The 15,139-nt window shown below is 43.1% G+C and overlaps 1 protein-coding gene across 3 annotated transcripts; it reads right to left on the minus strand.

Moving 5' to 3' along the window:
• Window positions 1–112: 112 nt before the first annotated feature.
• Window positions 113–13,458, minus strand: ENTPD6 (ectonucleoside triphosphate diphosphohydrolase 6). 3 transcript variants are annotated; one of them, XM_021534860.2, is made up of 14 exons: window positions 13,397–13,458; window positions 11,678–12,019; window positions 10,309–10,385; window positions 9,724–9,867; window positions 9,215–9,290; window positions 7,876–7,911; window positions 6,651–6,739; window positions 5,310–5,389; window positions 4,323–4,387; window positions 3,888–3,989; window positions 3,305–3,445; window positions 2,387–2,443; window positions 1,698–1,810; window positions 113–1,444 (listed from the first exon to the last, which is right to left on the minus strand). In XM_021534860.2, the coding sequence occupies exons 2-14, from the start codon at window positions 11,934–11,936 to the stop codon at window positions 1,355–1,357; spliced, it is 1,329 nt and encodes a 442-aa protein (XP_021390535.1). In that variant the 5' UTR covers window positions 11,937–12,019; window positions 13,397–13,458; the 3' UTR covers window positions 113–1,354. The 3 variants fall into 3 exon arrangements, with proteins under 3 accessions (XP_021390535.1, XP_021390533.1, XP_021390534.1); XM_021534858.2 differs by having other exon boundaries at window positions 5,310–5,422; XM_021534859.2 differs by lacking the exon at window positions 13,397–13,458 and adding an exon at window positions 12,985–13,312 and having other exon boundaries at window positions 5,310–5,422.
• Between the last annotated feature and the right edge of the window lie 1,681 nt (window positions 13,459–15,139).

Raw genomic sequence — 15,139 nt, forward strand, 5'->3', positions numbered from 1 at the left:
GCACCGCAGGGCTGGGATGGCGGAGTGACTGATGGCACGAGGGGTCAGGGATGGCGTCAGGCCAGTGATTCCTCACCCCACCCCCCGTGCTAAAAGCGTCCTAGTCACCACGTTCTGTTTCAAATTGGGAGTTTATTGTCGGCACAGCGAGGTTCAAGTGTCCCTACGCAGAACACCACCATCTCATGTACTGCTGCCCTGAGCCCATGAGTCAGGATTCTCAGGAAGCTGTGCTCTTTTGCACCCCCAAAGGACCACTTGGGTCTTCTCTATACATTCATTAAATGCATCACAAATCCACAATTAGATTACAAATAGCACAGCATATCCCCTCCAGCCCCTGTGATCACTTTGTGCTCACATACCAGGCACTGTTAGAGCGGAACATCTCAGCTACCCTGCCCTGGCTCATTGCAACCACAATACATTCATTTAGCACAGATGTGTTTGCAGGAAAAGACATCCAAAATACCATGCAAATGCATTCATCCCCAGCCCTGCACAAACCTTGCCAGGGTGCAAAAGTCTGCAATGTCCAGTAAGCAATACTCATGGTCTATTTTTGTGGCTGCACCTTATTCATTTATCTTCCTCTGACCAGCTCTAGAACTGTCCCTGTACCCAACTCCCAGGCCTTGCTCATTCAGCATATCTGATGTTGCCTTCCATCATCCACTTCCCAACAGCCAGGGAATCAACATTAGGCTTTAACCTACAGGGCACACAGGTTCCAACTCATGCCTCCAAGCCTGTATCCAGTTCTAGAGTCTTCCTCAGCTTTTCTCCTTCAGCAACTGGAACACGGAGCTGTGACTTCCATGCTGCATTTCAAAGCTGCTGCCTGTCAGCAGCATAATGTGTAAATGCACCATTTTTGCACACACACAAGTTTACCTTCAAACACAGGAGTAGTAAAATAAAAATCATCACTGAAAACTGCTAACAAACAGGAAAAAAACACCCTGAAATCAGGACAGTAAAGAGTTCCTTCTGGAGTGACCATTCAGCAACTTCAGCACACTGTGAGCACATAGAACAGGCATATTCCAAGAAAGGTGTGTTTTTCTCATAGAGATCATAGATGTCGTGCAGAGTCCTGGTTTTCCTTCCAAAAGGATCAATTTTTACATTAAGCTGACAGCACATGCTGTCAAATCCAGGGTTTTCCTCTACACTCTGCACTGTAAAAAGGAGCTAGTGATGGTGGGGACTTGGCAGTGGGTGGGAGGAAAGTAGTATAGTTCACTGTGATCTTCTAAAGGACTCTGGAAGCCAAAAGCACACCCTTCAATAGGGTCTCCCATGCTGGGCTTCCAAAAAAATGGGAATTCGAAGAGGTCACCTTCTAGAAGCATTAGTACTGCAGTCTATTCAGTGAGTCAATGTAATGGAAAGTGGCTCCCAATGCCCAGCTCGTTTCAACATTGTCAATTTTCCGGGCAAGCTGGACAAAAAAAAAAAACAAGCAGAAAAGTTAAAACACAATTTTTTGGGAGAATCTGAAGCATGCAAGGTGGGTACAGTGCTGAAGATTATGACAAACAGTTACCACTGTTGTGGGAAGAGTGTTGCTGCACCCAGATTGCAGACCATGTGTTGTAGCAAGAAGGTAAATCAAGAACCAAGCTCCTGGCAGGATGACTCCTGCCTTGGCACCCTCCTGCCCACTCTCCCCACAAATCCACTTTGAGCTTCACCTTAAAGCCTTGGCTCTTCGGGAAGCCCAGTTCCTGCAGCAGGAAGGTGATGTATGTGAGGTCCATGCAGAGAAAAGGGTTGTTTCCAGGGCTGATTTCCATGGTCTTACAAACTGAGAAGAAAGAAAGCAGTGTGTGAATGCACCTGTGGGCTCAGGTCTAACAACAGCCCCGCTGTGAAAAATCTCAAATGAATCCACAAAACAGCTCTTGTCGGTGACAGAACCTGTTATAATGGGGCTGAAATGACATATACACATTAGGATAAGCACATAAGCTTTGTAAGGAAGTCAAGACATTCTGTCTCTCCCCTGAGACAACAGTTTCTTATACCTCTCCAGGAAAAGAGCCTTTTTTCTATCTACTTCAAGTCTTTGAATATCTGAGCAACCTCAGCTGTGTTATCTTTCTTGAGCACCAGCATTTAACAAATGTTGACAAAACCAAATTAAAAAAAGCCCAACAACACAAAAGAAAAAGAAAAGAAACTCAAAATAAAACCCACTGCAAAAGCAGAAGTTAATATAAAAATAGGTGATATTTTCAGAAATAAGCAGAAATGTTGGTTAGATGCTATTTAGAGGGACTCAATATTTACTTAAAAGCATCAGACTTCTTAGTGTGTCTCACATTTGCCACCTAGGATGAATTTACACACAATTTCTAGTGTATGTTTGTATTTTACTCACCATATTTAGCTGCAATTTCAAAGTCACTGACAGTTAAGCTTCCTCCTTTTTCTTTATCTAAAATAAAAATCCACTTTTTTACGATCTTTGTAGAAAGGCAATTGTAGACTCAAATCATAAAAGTTGTTTGGAAATCAAACCTGGAGCCACTAAAATCAATCTCAAAATTCAGACTGCTTTTAAAGGTAAAAGAACCTTCAAAAGATTCTCAATATAAGTCCAAAAATCTTGGTTTATGAAGAACCTTTAGACTTGTTTCCTACAGAAACAGAGCTTACAGACCATCTCAGCTGACCCCCATTTCTGCACTGCCCTGTCCTGTGGTGCCTGGACAGTGAACACCTGTGGCCAGATCTGACAGGGCAGTGCTCTGCAACACATTAAATCTGAAATTATTTGTAAAAAGAGAATAGCTGAGAAGGGGGGTGGGTTTGTCCAGACTAACTTGAGATCTCATTATCTGCTTTTTACCACTGAATATGACAGCCTTTTGTACACAAGCACACTACTGGAAAAGAGATGTGACGCATTCTAAATGCATGTGGAAATATCTGAAAATCTTCATTCCATCAAAAGGTCAGTGAAGCAAACACACAGCCCAAGTAATTTTTACTGCTTTACTGCCCAAGAAATTTATCATCATGAAGTTTTTTCTATTTCAGATTGTAGAGCTAATTAGGCATTTCTGAAAGGCAAACAGTTTGTTTAAAAACTATTACCAAAGGGTGTAGATCCTATTTCACAGCCCCAGTATTTTCTCTACAGAAATTAATATCAAGTCAAGATAAATGCTGCACAGCAGTGTAACAACAGACTAATTTCCATGACAGCTTAACAAAGCATCATGATGTTTGCAAGTGTTCCCACTGCTTCTATAACTTGCCATTTAAAATGAAACCAACTCAGAAGCAGACATACCTATGAGACCAGCCTCTGCTGCACAATCATAGTAGTAGGAGAAAATGTAAAAATCCAGGTCCTTCACTTCCCCAGCTCTATGCACTTTTTTGTAGAGCATCTTTGCCACTTTATTAGAACAAGACTCATACAGAGGTTCACCTAAAAGAAGACCAAAAAAACCCACCATATTACAAGCTGAGAATTATATATATATAGAATTTATTTAGGATCTACCAGGAAACAAGAACCTTTTTGCAAAATAGCAAAACTCTTCACAGAGAACTGAAATCTGAAGCTTCTTCTAGAGGCAGACACCTACCATCCTCAGGTTGGGACTGTGTGATAGATCAGAGATGGACAACATCATTTGAGGCAGAAGGGAGTTGAAAGACCCATTCAAGGACTGGTCAACTCCATCTGCATCAATTCTAGCAGCTTTACTGACTGGACAGATACACCATGGCACAAGACAAAGGAACTGCAGGATCTCTTTGACAGCACATCAAGAGAAGCCAGACAGAACAGTAAACAGAGACTGGTGTCTTTGAAAGAGAATGAGAGTGTATCATCCTAGAAAAGCAAGAGTGATAAATCACTATACCTGCCTTCTGTCCTTTAATTTTGTACACTATCTCAGCATGTTGCCATTCGGATTTGAAGCCAGGTGATAAACAAGGGCTGATCAATTCCTCCCCTTCTCCTACTGCAGAAGTAAAACAAAGCCACATTAGGAAAAAACATAACGAGTAAATTCAGATCCTTCACCTCCAGTCCTGCTCCATACTGTCCTGCAGCCTCAGCAAGGCCCCTCCAGAGCCCACCCACAACCTAAGGCTGGCAAGAATCCAGGTCTCCTGTGACCTGTCAGTGCCACCTCCTGCATTAGTCTCAAATACACCCAGCCAGGGTGACAGGAGCCCATATGTCACTCAGGAACCTTGAGCCTGGTGGGAAGGGGATACACAGCTCCTCACCCCACCACAGGACTACACATCCTGAGCTCAGAACCAGGATCTGAGGACTGCCCATAACTTACATGGTTTTCCCTCAACTCCTCCCAAAATGGCAAGCCTTGCTGACATCAGCCCAAGTCCCAGGTAACTGCAAAGGGAGAAAATCCTCTGTGAGCAACAGACATCCTTCCTCTGATACTCCACTGACAACCTAGCTGGGACATGCCAGTCTCCTCCAGACAGCCATGGCAAAGTGTCTCAAGTCAGCAGCTCATGCATATAAGTGGAAGAGTGTGCCAGCCTGCTCTCATATTACCTTATCCAGAAGGATAATTTCTCTTTGAAAAAGCTCAGGCAATAGCTGTCAGTTGTAATCTGGCTCTTGGATAACTGGCAATGCCATTTCTCTAACTCTACTCCTAGTACCTCACTAGGTACTCCTACCCTCTTCAAAGGCAGCACAGACACTTGCATACAGAACTGACTTTCTGAGCCCAACCACATCCTACAGCTGTGTGGGAAGAAGCTGCTAGCCCAAAACACTGGGAGCAGAGAAGACAGTGACGAAGAAGAAATAACAGAGACAAAGCATTATGAACTGACTGCAACTCCCATTCTCCATCTTCCTGTGCTGTTCAGTGGTGAGAAAGTATAAAAGTTGGAAGTGAAGCTGAGCCTGGGAAGGAGAGAGAGGTGGAGGGAAAGCATTTTTGATTTTGTTCTTATTTCTCATTATCTTACTGTTTAATTTGCAATAAATTAAATACTAAATAAATTAAATTAAAGTCAAGTCTGTTTCACCCATGACAATAACTGGTGACTTCCCTGGCCTTATCTTGACCCATGAGCTTTTTGTCATATTTTCTTTCCCCTGTCCTGTTAATAGAATGGGAGTGATAGAGGGACTTGGTGGGCAGCCAAGGTTAATCCACCAAAATCATGTGGCTCAAGTTTCTCTGTTTCTTCATGGTATTAATTTGCAAGGACCCCACTCCAGCAAAACATCTCAGTCTCCCTGGCTTCACAGAAAGCTTCCATCTGAGCACTTTGCTATCTTTTCCACAACTAACCTGTAGGAATACAGCTTGTAGGTGTGGTTAAACATCTGAAATGAAGTTGTGTGGCCAGATGGTGATGTCTGGAGAGTTGCCTGGAGGGAGAAAAAGATGTCACTGGCAGGTTTCTGCCAGCCAGCAGCAAACATTAACAAGGTAATCTTCCAACACACTAGGAAAAACGTGAAACAATCCTAGCATGATTCAAAGAAATATTATGAATTTGCAAGGATTTCAATCTGACTGCTGATGCACAAAAAAGCCACAAAACCTGGAGCTAAGAGTGTCTTCACATGACAGGATTCAAACTGGTTATGTATGTGCCCACACCAACATGCTGTATAAAAGAATTACTTTCATTAAAAAGGAATCCTTATTCCAGCTCTTAACTGCTTTTGTCCAGAGGCTCCAGCAACTGCCTCTTCACATGATCCCTACTACAGGAACTGTGTGCAAACTAATAGGAAGGCCAGGCACGCATTAACTTCCTACTCAAGTGAATTCATCTATGAACTTGCACAAGCCAGAGGAAAAGCACATCCCTGTGCTTGCCAAGGAACAGAGCAAGGATCAGCCTGTAGTCTGAAGGAATGAAAGGGTAGTCTGTTCCCCAAGTTCATCAGCACAGCTAGAGTGTTTGTGAGGAGCAAAGCTCTGGCCACAATGCTGCTCGTATCTTAGCTCCTTCTCTATATCCAGAAGGATATATTCTCTATTTCCACATCCTGGACCCTTTACATCCCTTGCCATTTTGCTGAAACAGTGCAATGTGTTGATCATCCCAGGCTGGGATGCTCCCTCTGCTTTTGTGCAGCTTTACTATGAGCACTATCTCTGCTCAGGCCAGAGCCTTACAATAACCAGAACCACGGGGCTTCACAGAACAGCTGTAAAAATGCCAGATCAGAAAGCTAAAATGGCATTCATTTGCAACTGAGTTAACTTGGGACAATCGGAAAAAAGGATTGAGAAGGCACCTCTCTGTGTTCTTAAACCCCAGTATAGGCCATATGCTGGATTTGATTTCATTAATAGCCTTGGTTTTTGTGTTCTTTGTTATAAACTGTACAAACTGAAAGTTAAGGATTAAGATATTCAGAATGTGGTGTCCTCCACAAGACAAAGCAGCCCTGGCAAACTCACCACAAATACCCCTGACCCATGGAGCTGGATGAAGAGGATGGACAAAGAGTTGTGAATGCCTCTGGGACTGACTATAAAAAGGCACATATGACCAAGTCACAGGGGTGGCTTCATGTCACACTGACAAAACTCTTGCTCTGTTTCCAAGGGAAAGAAATCTGAGCAGTTACAATTCTGGCAGCAGTATTTCCCAACAGTGCACGCTCACGTTACCTTGGTACGTGGAAGGAAGGTGATCTGTGTTGATCCACCACCCAAATCCAGCATCCCTACACTTCTCCTCTGTGGGTCATCTAGCCTGCCTGAAATGTGTGACAGAACAGAGAAAGCCATGGTTGGCACTGTGAAAAACTGACTAGGAACAAAACCAGAAGTACAGTAGTACAGTCTCAGCTTTTGCACACTACTAAATTACACTGTTATCTACTGGGCACTGATTTTGGCTTTATCAAACCTGAAAATCTTAAAGTGACAAGAGTCTTATTTCTTCAGTGGCTGTTCTTGCCCTAATCATAGCAGCTCTGGTTATTGCTTTCCTAAACATTTCGGATGCAAAGACCTTTTGCAAACTCTGCTCTGGTAACCACTTTGTAACACAGAGGAATGTGGTTGTCTTGGCCACCTCTCCCTGATCCCTTAGCAATATTTTGCAGATTCCTATGGCCAAAGGGATGACAGACTGAAAAGAGCTGGCCTAAGAGACTCAGCTGTCTTGGAATTCTTCCTGCTGCCAGCCAAGACCTCTGCTCTCATTTAGATCTAGTTCTTTTCAGTTAGATCCTTCAAATGCACCCTTCTGACAAGGACAGTTTGTGCCAAGTACCTCAGTATACATCACAATAGCTGATGTTTGAAGATCGCTGACCCTTCTGCTATTTCTTGGGAGCATAAAAAGCCCCAGAGCACATTACCCCACACACTGGGTGCTCAACAGAGCACTTGGATGGCAGAGTGCTTTATGTATTGTCAGAGAGTCTTCAGCTTCGTTTTCTCTTTACTCTTCAGCTACCCTTTTCTCACTCAGCAGTATAAACACCCATGGCATTTCTGTGTTATAAATCTGTAAGGAAGTAGCATAGCACTTTCTTTTATTCTCTGCAGCTGCCAAGCACATCTAGAATACTCACACAAAAAATTTAGCCAGAGTCACAGCAGGCTCTAAAAAGGAATAAAATGCTCTGGTACCCTACAGGGAACTGAAAGAAAAGCTACATTAAACATCTAGGAAAAGGGATTAAACTCCTCACTCCATCAAGTAAATGGACAAAATCCTAATGACTTAAATAGGCCACGCCAAAAACAAACTGCTGACTTATTCTCAGAGCCTTCTTTCTCCCATTCCACCCCAATGAATGAGCAAATTCCACATAGGAGCAGAAAAAAGCAGGAATTTCACAGCATTGGTCATATTTTTATACACATGCTCATGTACACATACCTGTTAAAAAATTGATTGTGATCCAGGCTGAAATACCTAATAAGAAAAAGATTCAGAAGACACATGTTTAGATCATAACATTTAATTTTATCTAACAGCAGCAACAAATAAGTCAAGCCATATTACAAGGTTTCCAGAACTATCAATGTCTGACAAACTCAAGATTAGGCTATTTGAACAAAGAGAATGACCTCTATCAGAGCTTATGTGATATTTGGGAGAGAAGCCCCATGTATGAAATGCCTGGAGAACTCTTTATTTCTCAGGTAAAAACTTAGGCAGGAAGTCACAAAGGCTTCAGTCCTTAGCTAAAAGACAAAGAGATGACTAAAATTCCCATTGTTCATTTTCTAGGAAAACATCCACTGTTCACTTTTGTTTGATGTCAGGCACTCCACTTTTATTTATGAATACTAAGAATTTTCATCTTTCGTCTTTCAGTGTTATAATTTTGCCTGTTTTCCTCGAAGCAATTTTGTGAGCTATGCTGTTTTTGTCCTCTTCTTGTTTTATAAACTGTTCCCCATAAATTAGGTGAATCAGTGGCTTTATGTTAACAAATTCAAATATTTATTCATGTGGTTAAAACTCAATGCATGCCAAAGAGCATGGCCTACTTCAATCCTTGGCTGAACCTAGGCTATTACTGCTATTACTGATTTTAAAACAAAAGAAAATCTTTCCTCCATTAAGTGACAAGAACAGAAACTCATAAACAGCTTCAGCTATTTTAAAGCTTGGTTTCTGAGCAGATTTAAAACACATTTCAATACTCAATTACTTAGTATTTTGACATTCTGTCCTCAGCATTTTTGGATGAACATGAACTTACTTCAGAATGTATTTTCTTCCCTATACAACCTTTTTTGCCCAGATGGAACCCACATTCCCACACGTTAGATAAGTTATAATTAACATTATGATCAATAACTTCCAGAGCTCTGATAAGCATTGTCAAGAGCAGTGGGCTAACCCAATTGTTGAAGACCATTTCAATAAGCAAATATTCAGAAACTTCTCCAAAAGTGTTGACTGCACAGTGGCTTTCTGATAATCCTACAGGAACTGCTCAACATTAAGAACTTTCAAGATCAGGACAGAGCTCAAGACTTCAAATTGGAAAACACTGCACAAGATTTCTTTGGCAGGCACTGCCTATGGCCACATAAAAACTCTGCTTCTATCAAACCTGCTGCTTATGGGTTCTCACTACAGCAGGCACAGACTTGTCACAGTGCAGAGGAATTTCCAGGACTGCAGAAAGAGTCTCCATAAAGTTGCTTATCATTATTATTATCATCAGATTAGTATTATTATTATCATCATATTATAAAGTTACCTTCATCAGTTCCATTCATTATCGACACACAATTGTCCCTCACAAAGAAGGGGGAAGCCTGAAAAATCTCCTTCACCTGTAGTCAAATAAAAGCTACATTCAGAGAAACATTTTTCAGCTGGAAAACAAGCTTTTTAAAACCCCAATTTTACACTACTCCTCCTCTTCTTGGGCCAGATCCTGACTGCTGCTCACCACTTTGTTTGAAGTTCAAGAGTCCAACACACAGCAGCCTTATATGTGCTGGCCCTACAGTTTGGTGCAGAAACAGGGATGGATGTGATGGGATTTCAAGCATGAAGACTGCTCAGAAATGCCATTAACAAGGAATGGACATGGGTAGGAAAGGGAAATCGTTTGCTCTGTTGATATTGGTGACCCTCAAGGTATTACAGATACATGGGAAAAGCAGGAGATGGACACCCTAGCTTGCAGGAATGTCCCAGGGTGCTGCATTTTTAACAAGAGCATGTTTTCTAGAAAGCAAACAGAAAGACAAGAGATAATACCTTTTCCAGCAACTTCTGAGCTTTCTCTCCTGGCAGCAACCGTAGGCCAGCTGTGGCTTTCAGGACCAGAGGAGTAAACTTCCACAGCTCCATAGGAACTTCCTTCTTTGCCACCTCCAGGAGCTCTTTTATTCCCTGGCCACTCTGAGCAAAGAACAATAAAAGACATCTTAAAAACTCTTTTGAAAGATCAAAAGGGTCATCAGAGCTATGAATCACTGTAAATGTGAAACAGAGACAAATTAATATCAAAAGGAATCAAGAGAAGGTGCACGATCCAGTATCTCACTACAGCAAAAAGCCTATTAATATAATTACATTATATTACATATTATATTTCCCACAATATAATGGGAAATATTGAGCAACAGGTGCAAAACAGAGTCACTTTCTCAAACAGTGACAGAGAACTCTGCTACCAAATTTTTTTGGCTACAAAAGGCTAAAAAGGCAGTATGACAAATTCTCAGAAAGCAAAGGCTTTTGTAAAACACTATGAGCTGGGTCTAAGTCTGGCTTTTAGGAGTCCCTAAATCTCTGCAAACCAGAAGGTAAGGGAGACAGGAAAGAAGTAACTTAAATTACCTTTTCAACATCATCAGCATATGCAGACAGACCTGGTTTCAGTGCTTTAAACGTCTCATGGGTTAATCTGGGAGTCTCTGTTCAAAAGCAGCATTCCAAAATAAGTAATGGTACAAATAAATTTGCATGCAAAAATGAAAACCATTTTAAAAATTCCATTATTATGTGCTAATAGGAGTCAATTAAAGCCTCTGTCTAATTATCAGCCACCTGACCTTTAAGTACAGCCCTGGCTGTGGAATTAGAACCCGAGAAAACTAATTTTAAAGCCATCACTGGTTGTCAGGTGCTGCTGTCCATTATACACATCAGTCACCAAGTTGGGTGCAAGCTGTCTTTGAGGCCTTACACCTTCCATGTGCAGCTTTTCAAACTACATCTGCAAGAAAAAAATCTCTTGTTTCAGCCTACCCTGTTTTGGCTAAACTTGATTCCAGCAAAACCCTGTGGAAGCTTTTTTACTATTTTCAATGGCAACAGAGGCATGCAGACTTCAGTACTTTGGAAAGCTGCTGTACCTTGTATAAACCAGCAGTCCAGGCAACACTTACACTCCATGAATTCTGCTGTGATACATTCTGAAATTGTGTTTCAAATGAAGCAAGCAAGGAAGAAGCAAAAACTTGGAGGTCCAGGAAAAGAAGGAAATCCATTGACTGCTTTTTAACACCTTCATTGGCTGAGCCTTACTCCAACCCATTACGTAAACCTAAGGCAAATCCCAGCATACACCACACTGCTAACTTCAACAGAGCCTTTAGATCACCTACCAACAGCACCCACCCAGGTTCTCTGATCTTTAAGAGTTTCACAAAAGGGAGTTGACAACATACAAACAAATGAAGCTCACTACTGCAGAGGAAAGCTGGAGCTTTTTTGTACACTTTGTCTCAATTTTCAGAAGCAGTTTCTGCAATTTTAATCAAACTATTTGCAAGTTTTGTCTTGTTTTGCAGCTTAAACCTAACACTGAAGCCAAGGATGCACTGAACCAGACACTGTAGAGAGGAGCAGCTCACTGCCAGGATCTGGAGACGCCAAACAACCTAAAACATTTGGGGAAATAAGGCAGTTTGAATTTATAATTGTCTCTTCCACCAGTGTGATGAAAAACTGCCTTTCTTCAAGACACTACTCTAAAAGTACAGCTGCTATTTACTTCATATTGTGACGTTACAGCATCTTCTCCTTGTTGAATATTTTCATAATTTCATCCAAATACTCATGCCTGAACCATTTCATACCTCCTGATGGCACTCTGGAAAGACCTGAAGCATGTATGTTCAAGTAGACCCTAAGAAAATGTCATCAATAATCTCCTCCACAGTTTATGGAAGACTTAATCTGTCATGCAATGAGCAGGACATACCTCTTGGCTGCTGAGCAAATTTAAATATATGGATGCGAGTTCCTGTGCTTCCTGCGTCAAACATAATTCCATAAAAGACAGAGAGATCTGTGGTCACTGCCTGATGGGTCAGTTTATCTCCCCTGCTTTCAGCAACTCCTTCTGTGGTTCCCACGAATGGTTTGGAGCCCAAGTGCCATTTTACGTATGCAACATAAACAGCTATGCAGGTCAAAATCCCAAAAGCGAAGAACCGCTTTGATATCTTCATGGCTTCCATTTAATGGGATGTTTTGTTTCTTCCTTTTATCAAGTGGTCTGTTCCTTGTCCTTCAGGCAGTACAGGAGGCTCCCACATCACTCCTACATTCAACAGAAGAGAAAGAATCTGTTTTATTTTTCCAACATGATCAAGGGTCTAAAAGTATGATGCCCACAACACTGGAAACTAGTTTCCCAATGAACAGAAGGAAAGCAACCTCCTTTAGCACCTCTTCCAGTCCCACAGCATGCTTTGAGGCATGGAGCAGCACAAATCTTCTTTTCCCCCATTTCTACTGAGGCCTAATAAGGCACAAAATAAGGAGGGTTCAGAGAAGCTATGTACAGTGACTAAGGTGGGAGGGGACCACATCCAACATCCTGCTCACAGCAGGGGCAGCTGTTGGGACCCTCCATGTGGCCAAGGGCTATATCAAAGAGCACTTTGAAAAACTCTGAGGATGAAGATCCCACAGCTTCTCTGGGCAGTTATCTTTGTTAGTTTCTGGATGGTGAGGGAGGTCCCAGAAGATTGGACAAGGACAATTTAAAATTAACGTTTTGAAAGGCAAGATGCAAGATCCAGAGAACTGAGTGCCCTCCTCCCCTATCTCCAACACCAGGAAAGAAACCACAGCAAAGTACAACACACAAAATCTACAAGGCCTCACATATCATCATTCACATGATTAAAAAGCAGTCAGTGGTAATTTATGGGAAGAAAAATTACATGCAATTTTTCCTTTTTTTATGGAGTAATGAAGAGAAAGGAAACCAATTTATGAAGTTGAGTTAAACAAGGTTTTTTACACATATGTAACCTCTTGATGTGAATTCAGGAAGCATACAGAAGGTGTGAGGGGAAGGAATTTAAAATCAGGGTGATTACAGAGTATTTCCAAAACCAGGCAAGACAACATTGCATAAAAATGGAAGAAAACAAAATCACAGGCACGTATACACATAAAGAATGGATCAGCCTAAGAGAAAGGGAACCGTAGACTGTCATGACACAGAAATCAGGAAGATGGTATTGCAACTAAATTAAAAATCTTCCTGGCTTCTACCAGCAGGCAGAGGCGTGCAGGTGGCAATCGCTGCAGGTCTGTGGGGTGACCCCTCCGATCCTCCAGGCGCCGGGAAGGCCTCAGCTGCAGCTACACCAGAGCTGGCTGTCACAAGAGGGAGGAAAGCCGCAGGGACCGGGGGATCGCTGCAGGAGACGAGCTCCGCCGCAGGAGAGCGGAGGCTGGAAGCAGCAGCCTGGAAGCGCTAAACCCCTGTCGCCACTGGCCCTTCCCCGCCTTTGTCAGGGGGCGCCAAGATTTGCTGCAAGGCACAGGCTTTCCGCTGGCGCCCCGGAGCCGGGAGCCCGGCACAGCCCGCGGGGTGTCCCTGGCTCACACACAGACCACTGTCCCGCCGCCCGCACTTCCTTCTCCTCCCCCCGTCTCCCTCTTCCCTCACGCCCCAACTCACGCCGGCCCCGCCGGCCCCGCCATGGCGCCGCCGCCGCCGCCCGGCTCGCGGGCGGCTCCGCCCCACGGCGCAGGCGCGAGGCGGGCGCGCGGCTCCGTGAGGGGAGGGGCGGGCGGTCCCGCCAGCGGCGCGCGGTGCGGGAGCTCCGCGGAAATGGCCTTAAAAATAAAAGTTTTATATATATATATATATATATATAAAGGTGAAATGCCGCAACGTCAGAAAGGTGTGGAGAAACAGTGTGGAATGTGTCAAAATTATCTCGAATCAGGTGGTAGCTAACGTCACGTAGCTAAGGACACCGTGGAGCTAACAAGCTCTAAGGATGAGGTACATCAAGCTGTTGATGCATCCATTGCCAGCTTGGTGAAACACTCAAGATCCATGTATACTTAGTTGAAATATATTCATTATAATACTAAAAAGTCATGCCTGTAGGTGAAAAAGGTGCTGGCTGTCCAGGTGAAGACCCTTCCCCATAGTATGTATGGAAATGATGTGGGTCACATAGTTTGTGTGATAATTACTAACCAGTCCTAATAGAGGGGCTGTACTGTCTTGGTTTAAGACAATTTAAGAGGTGGATGCTCTAAATGAGTTATCTCCCTTTAGTTTTAATCAATCTCCTTCAACCAATAAGGAATACAAATAGATGTAAGTGAAAAAATAAGTTTATCAACCAGTGAAACAGCAACAGGTAAAAACAAACAAACAAACAAAAAACACAGTAAATAACCACTGGAAACAGAATTGCTAAATCTCTCTAACCCCTGGTGAACAAAGTCTTTAAAAGGCCTGTGACACCTCCCACTCTGGCTCTCTTCTCCGGCTGCAGGGTCTTAGACATAATAACAATTTGGGGCACAGATAGATATGGAATACAGTAACATGTTGGGTTGTCATCTACACCTACTTGGGAGGTTACTAGTACTAAATAACTATGTATAAATAATGGCCTGGAAGTCCTGAGGGACATCCTTGGTTTGTAGAATACCACCAATCACCCGGGCTTGTGCAACCATGAAACAAATAATCAGATCTCTCTCTTGAGTGTGCAACTGTTGGCTTGTTGCACACTTGGGTAATGAATCTGATTTTTATGGACAATAACAGGAGAGGTGCTCAAGGTCAGGGGGCAGAGCAGAGCAAGGCCTGTGCGGGTGGTGGCAGAGGCCCATGGCCCAGGGATAATCCCACCAGGATATGGCTGGCAGGACTGCTGGGCACCCTCTGCACCCCAGTGCGAACCAGCCCTCCCAGAAACTCTTGATCTGCAAGTTTGGGCTGGGTCTGTGGCAGGGAGCATGAGTAGATGTGAGCCAAGGATGCCCTTGGGTAGTTGCTTCTTACCTTTCTCCATACCTCATGTACAAATAATTACATTTTTTTAAGATTTGTGGCTCTTCTGTGATGTGATTGCAACAGAATCTATGTTAAGTTTCTCTGGTGGTTTGTAAGCAAGACCCTGCTGGTGTGGTTTCACCACAGAAACATGAGTCTGCCAGCTGCTGGAGAAAAAAAAAGACATGCAAGAATATTCTGCTAATTCCCATAGTTGTTAATCCCAAAGTTGCTGCTGTGGCATTCCTGTCAGTCACGGCATCTCAGGAGCTGCAAAGCTGTCAGGGAGAAGATAGACAGGAAAACCTCAGGAACAATGAGGCCTGACTGCTGGGTGAATGACCTTTATCTCTCAGACTGAGGGAAGACATGGTCATGGTCATAGCTGGGCATGGTCACTGG

This window comes from Lonchura striata, chromosome 3, assembly GCF_046129695.1.
Source record: "Lonchura striata isolate bLonStr1 chromosome 3, bLonStr1.mat, whole genome shotgun sequence".
Taxonomy (NCBI): Eukaryota; Metazoa; Chordata; class Aves; order Passeriformes; family Estrildidae; genus Lonchura; species Lonchura striata.

Coding starts and splice junctions, on each gene's coding strand:
- ENTPD6 (XM_021534858.2), bottom strand. CDS start 11,936: ATGGAAGCCATGAAGATATCAAAGCGGTTCTTCGCTTTTGGGATTTTG. Junction 9,868..10,308: donor ATGCTGATGATGTTGAAAAG/GTAATTTAAGTT, acceptor TTCTTTGCTCAG/AGTGGCCAGGGAATAAAAGA. Junction 3,990..4,322: donor AGGAGTTGAGGGAAAACCAT/GTAAGTTATGGG, acceptor TTACTTCTGCAG/TAGGAGAAGGGGAGGAATTG.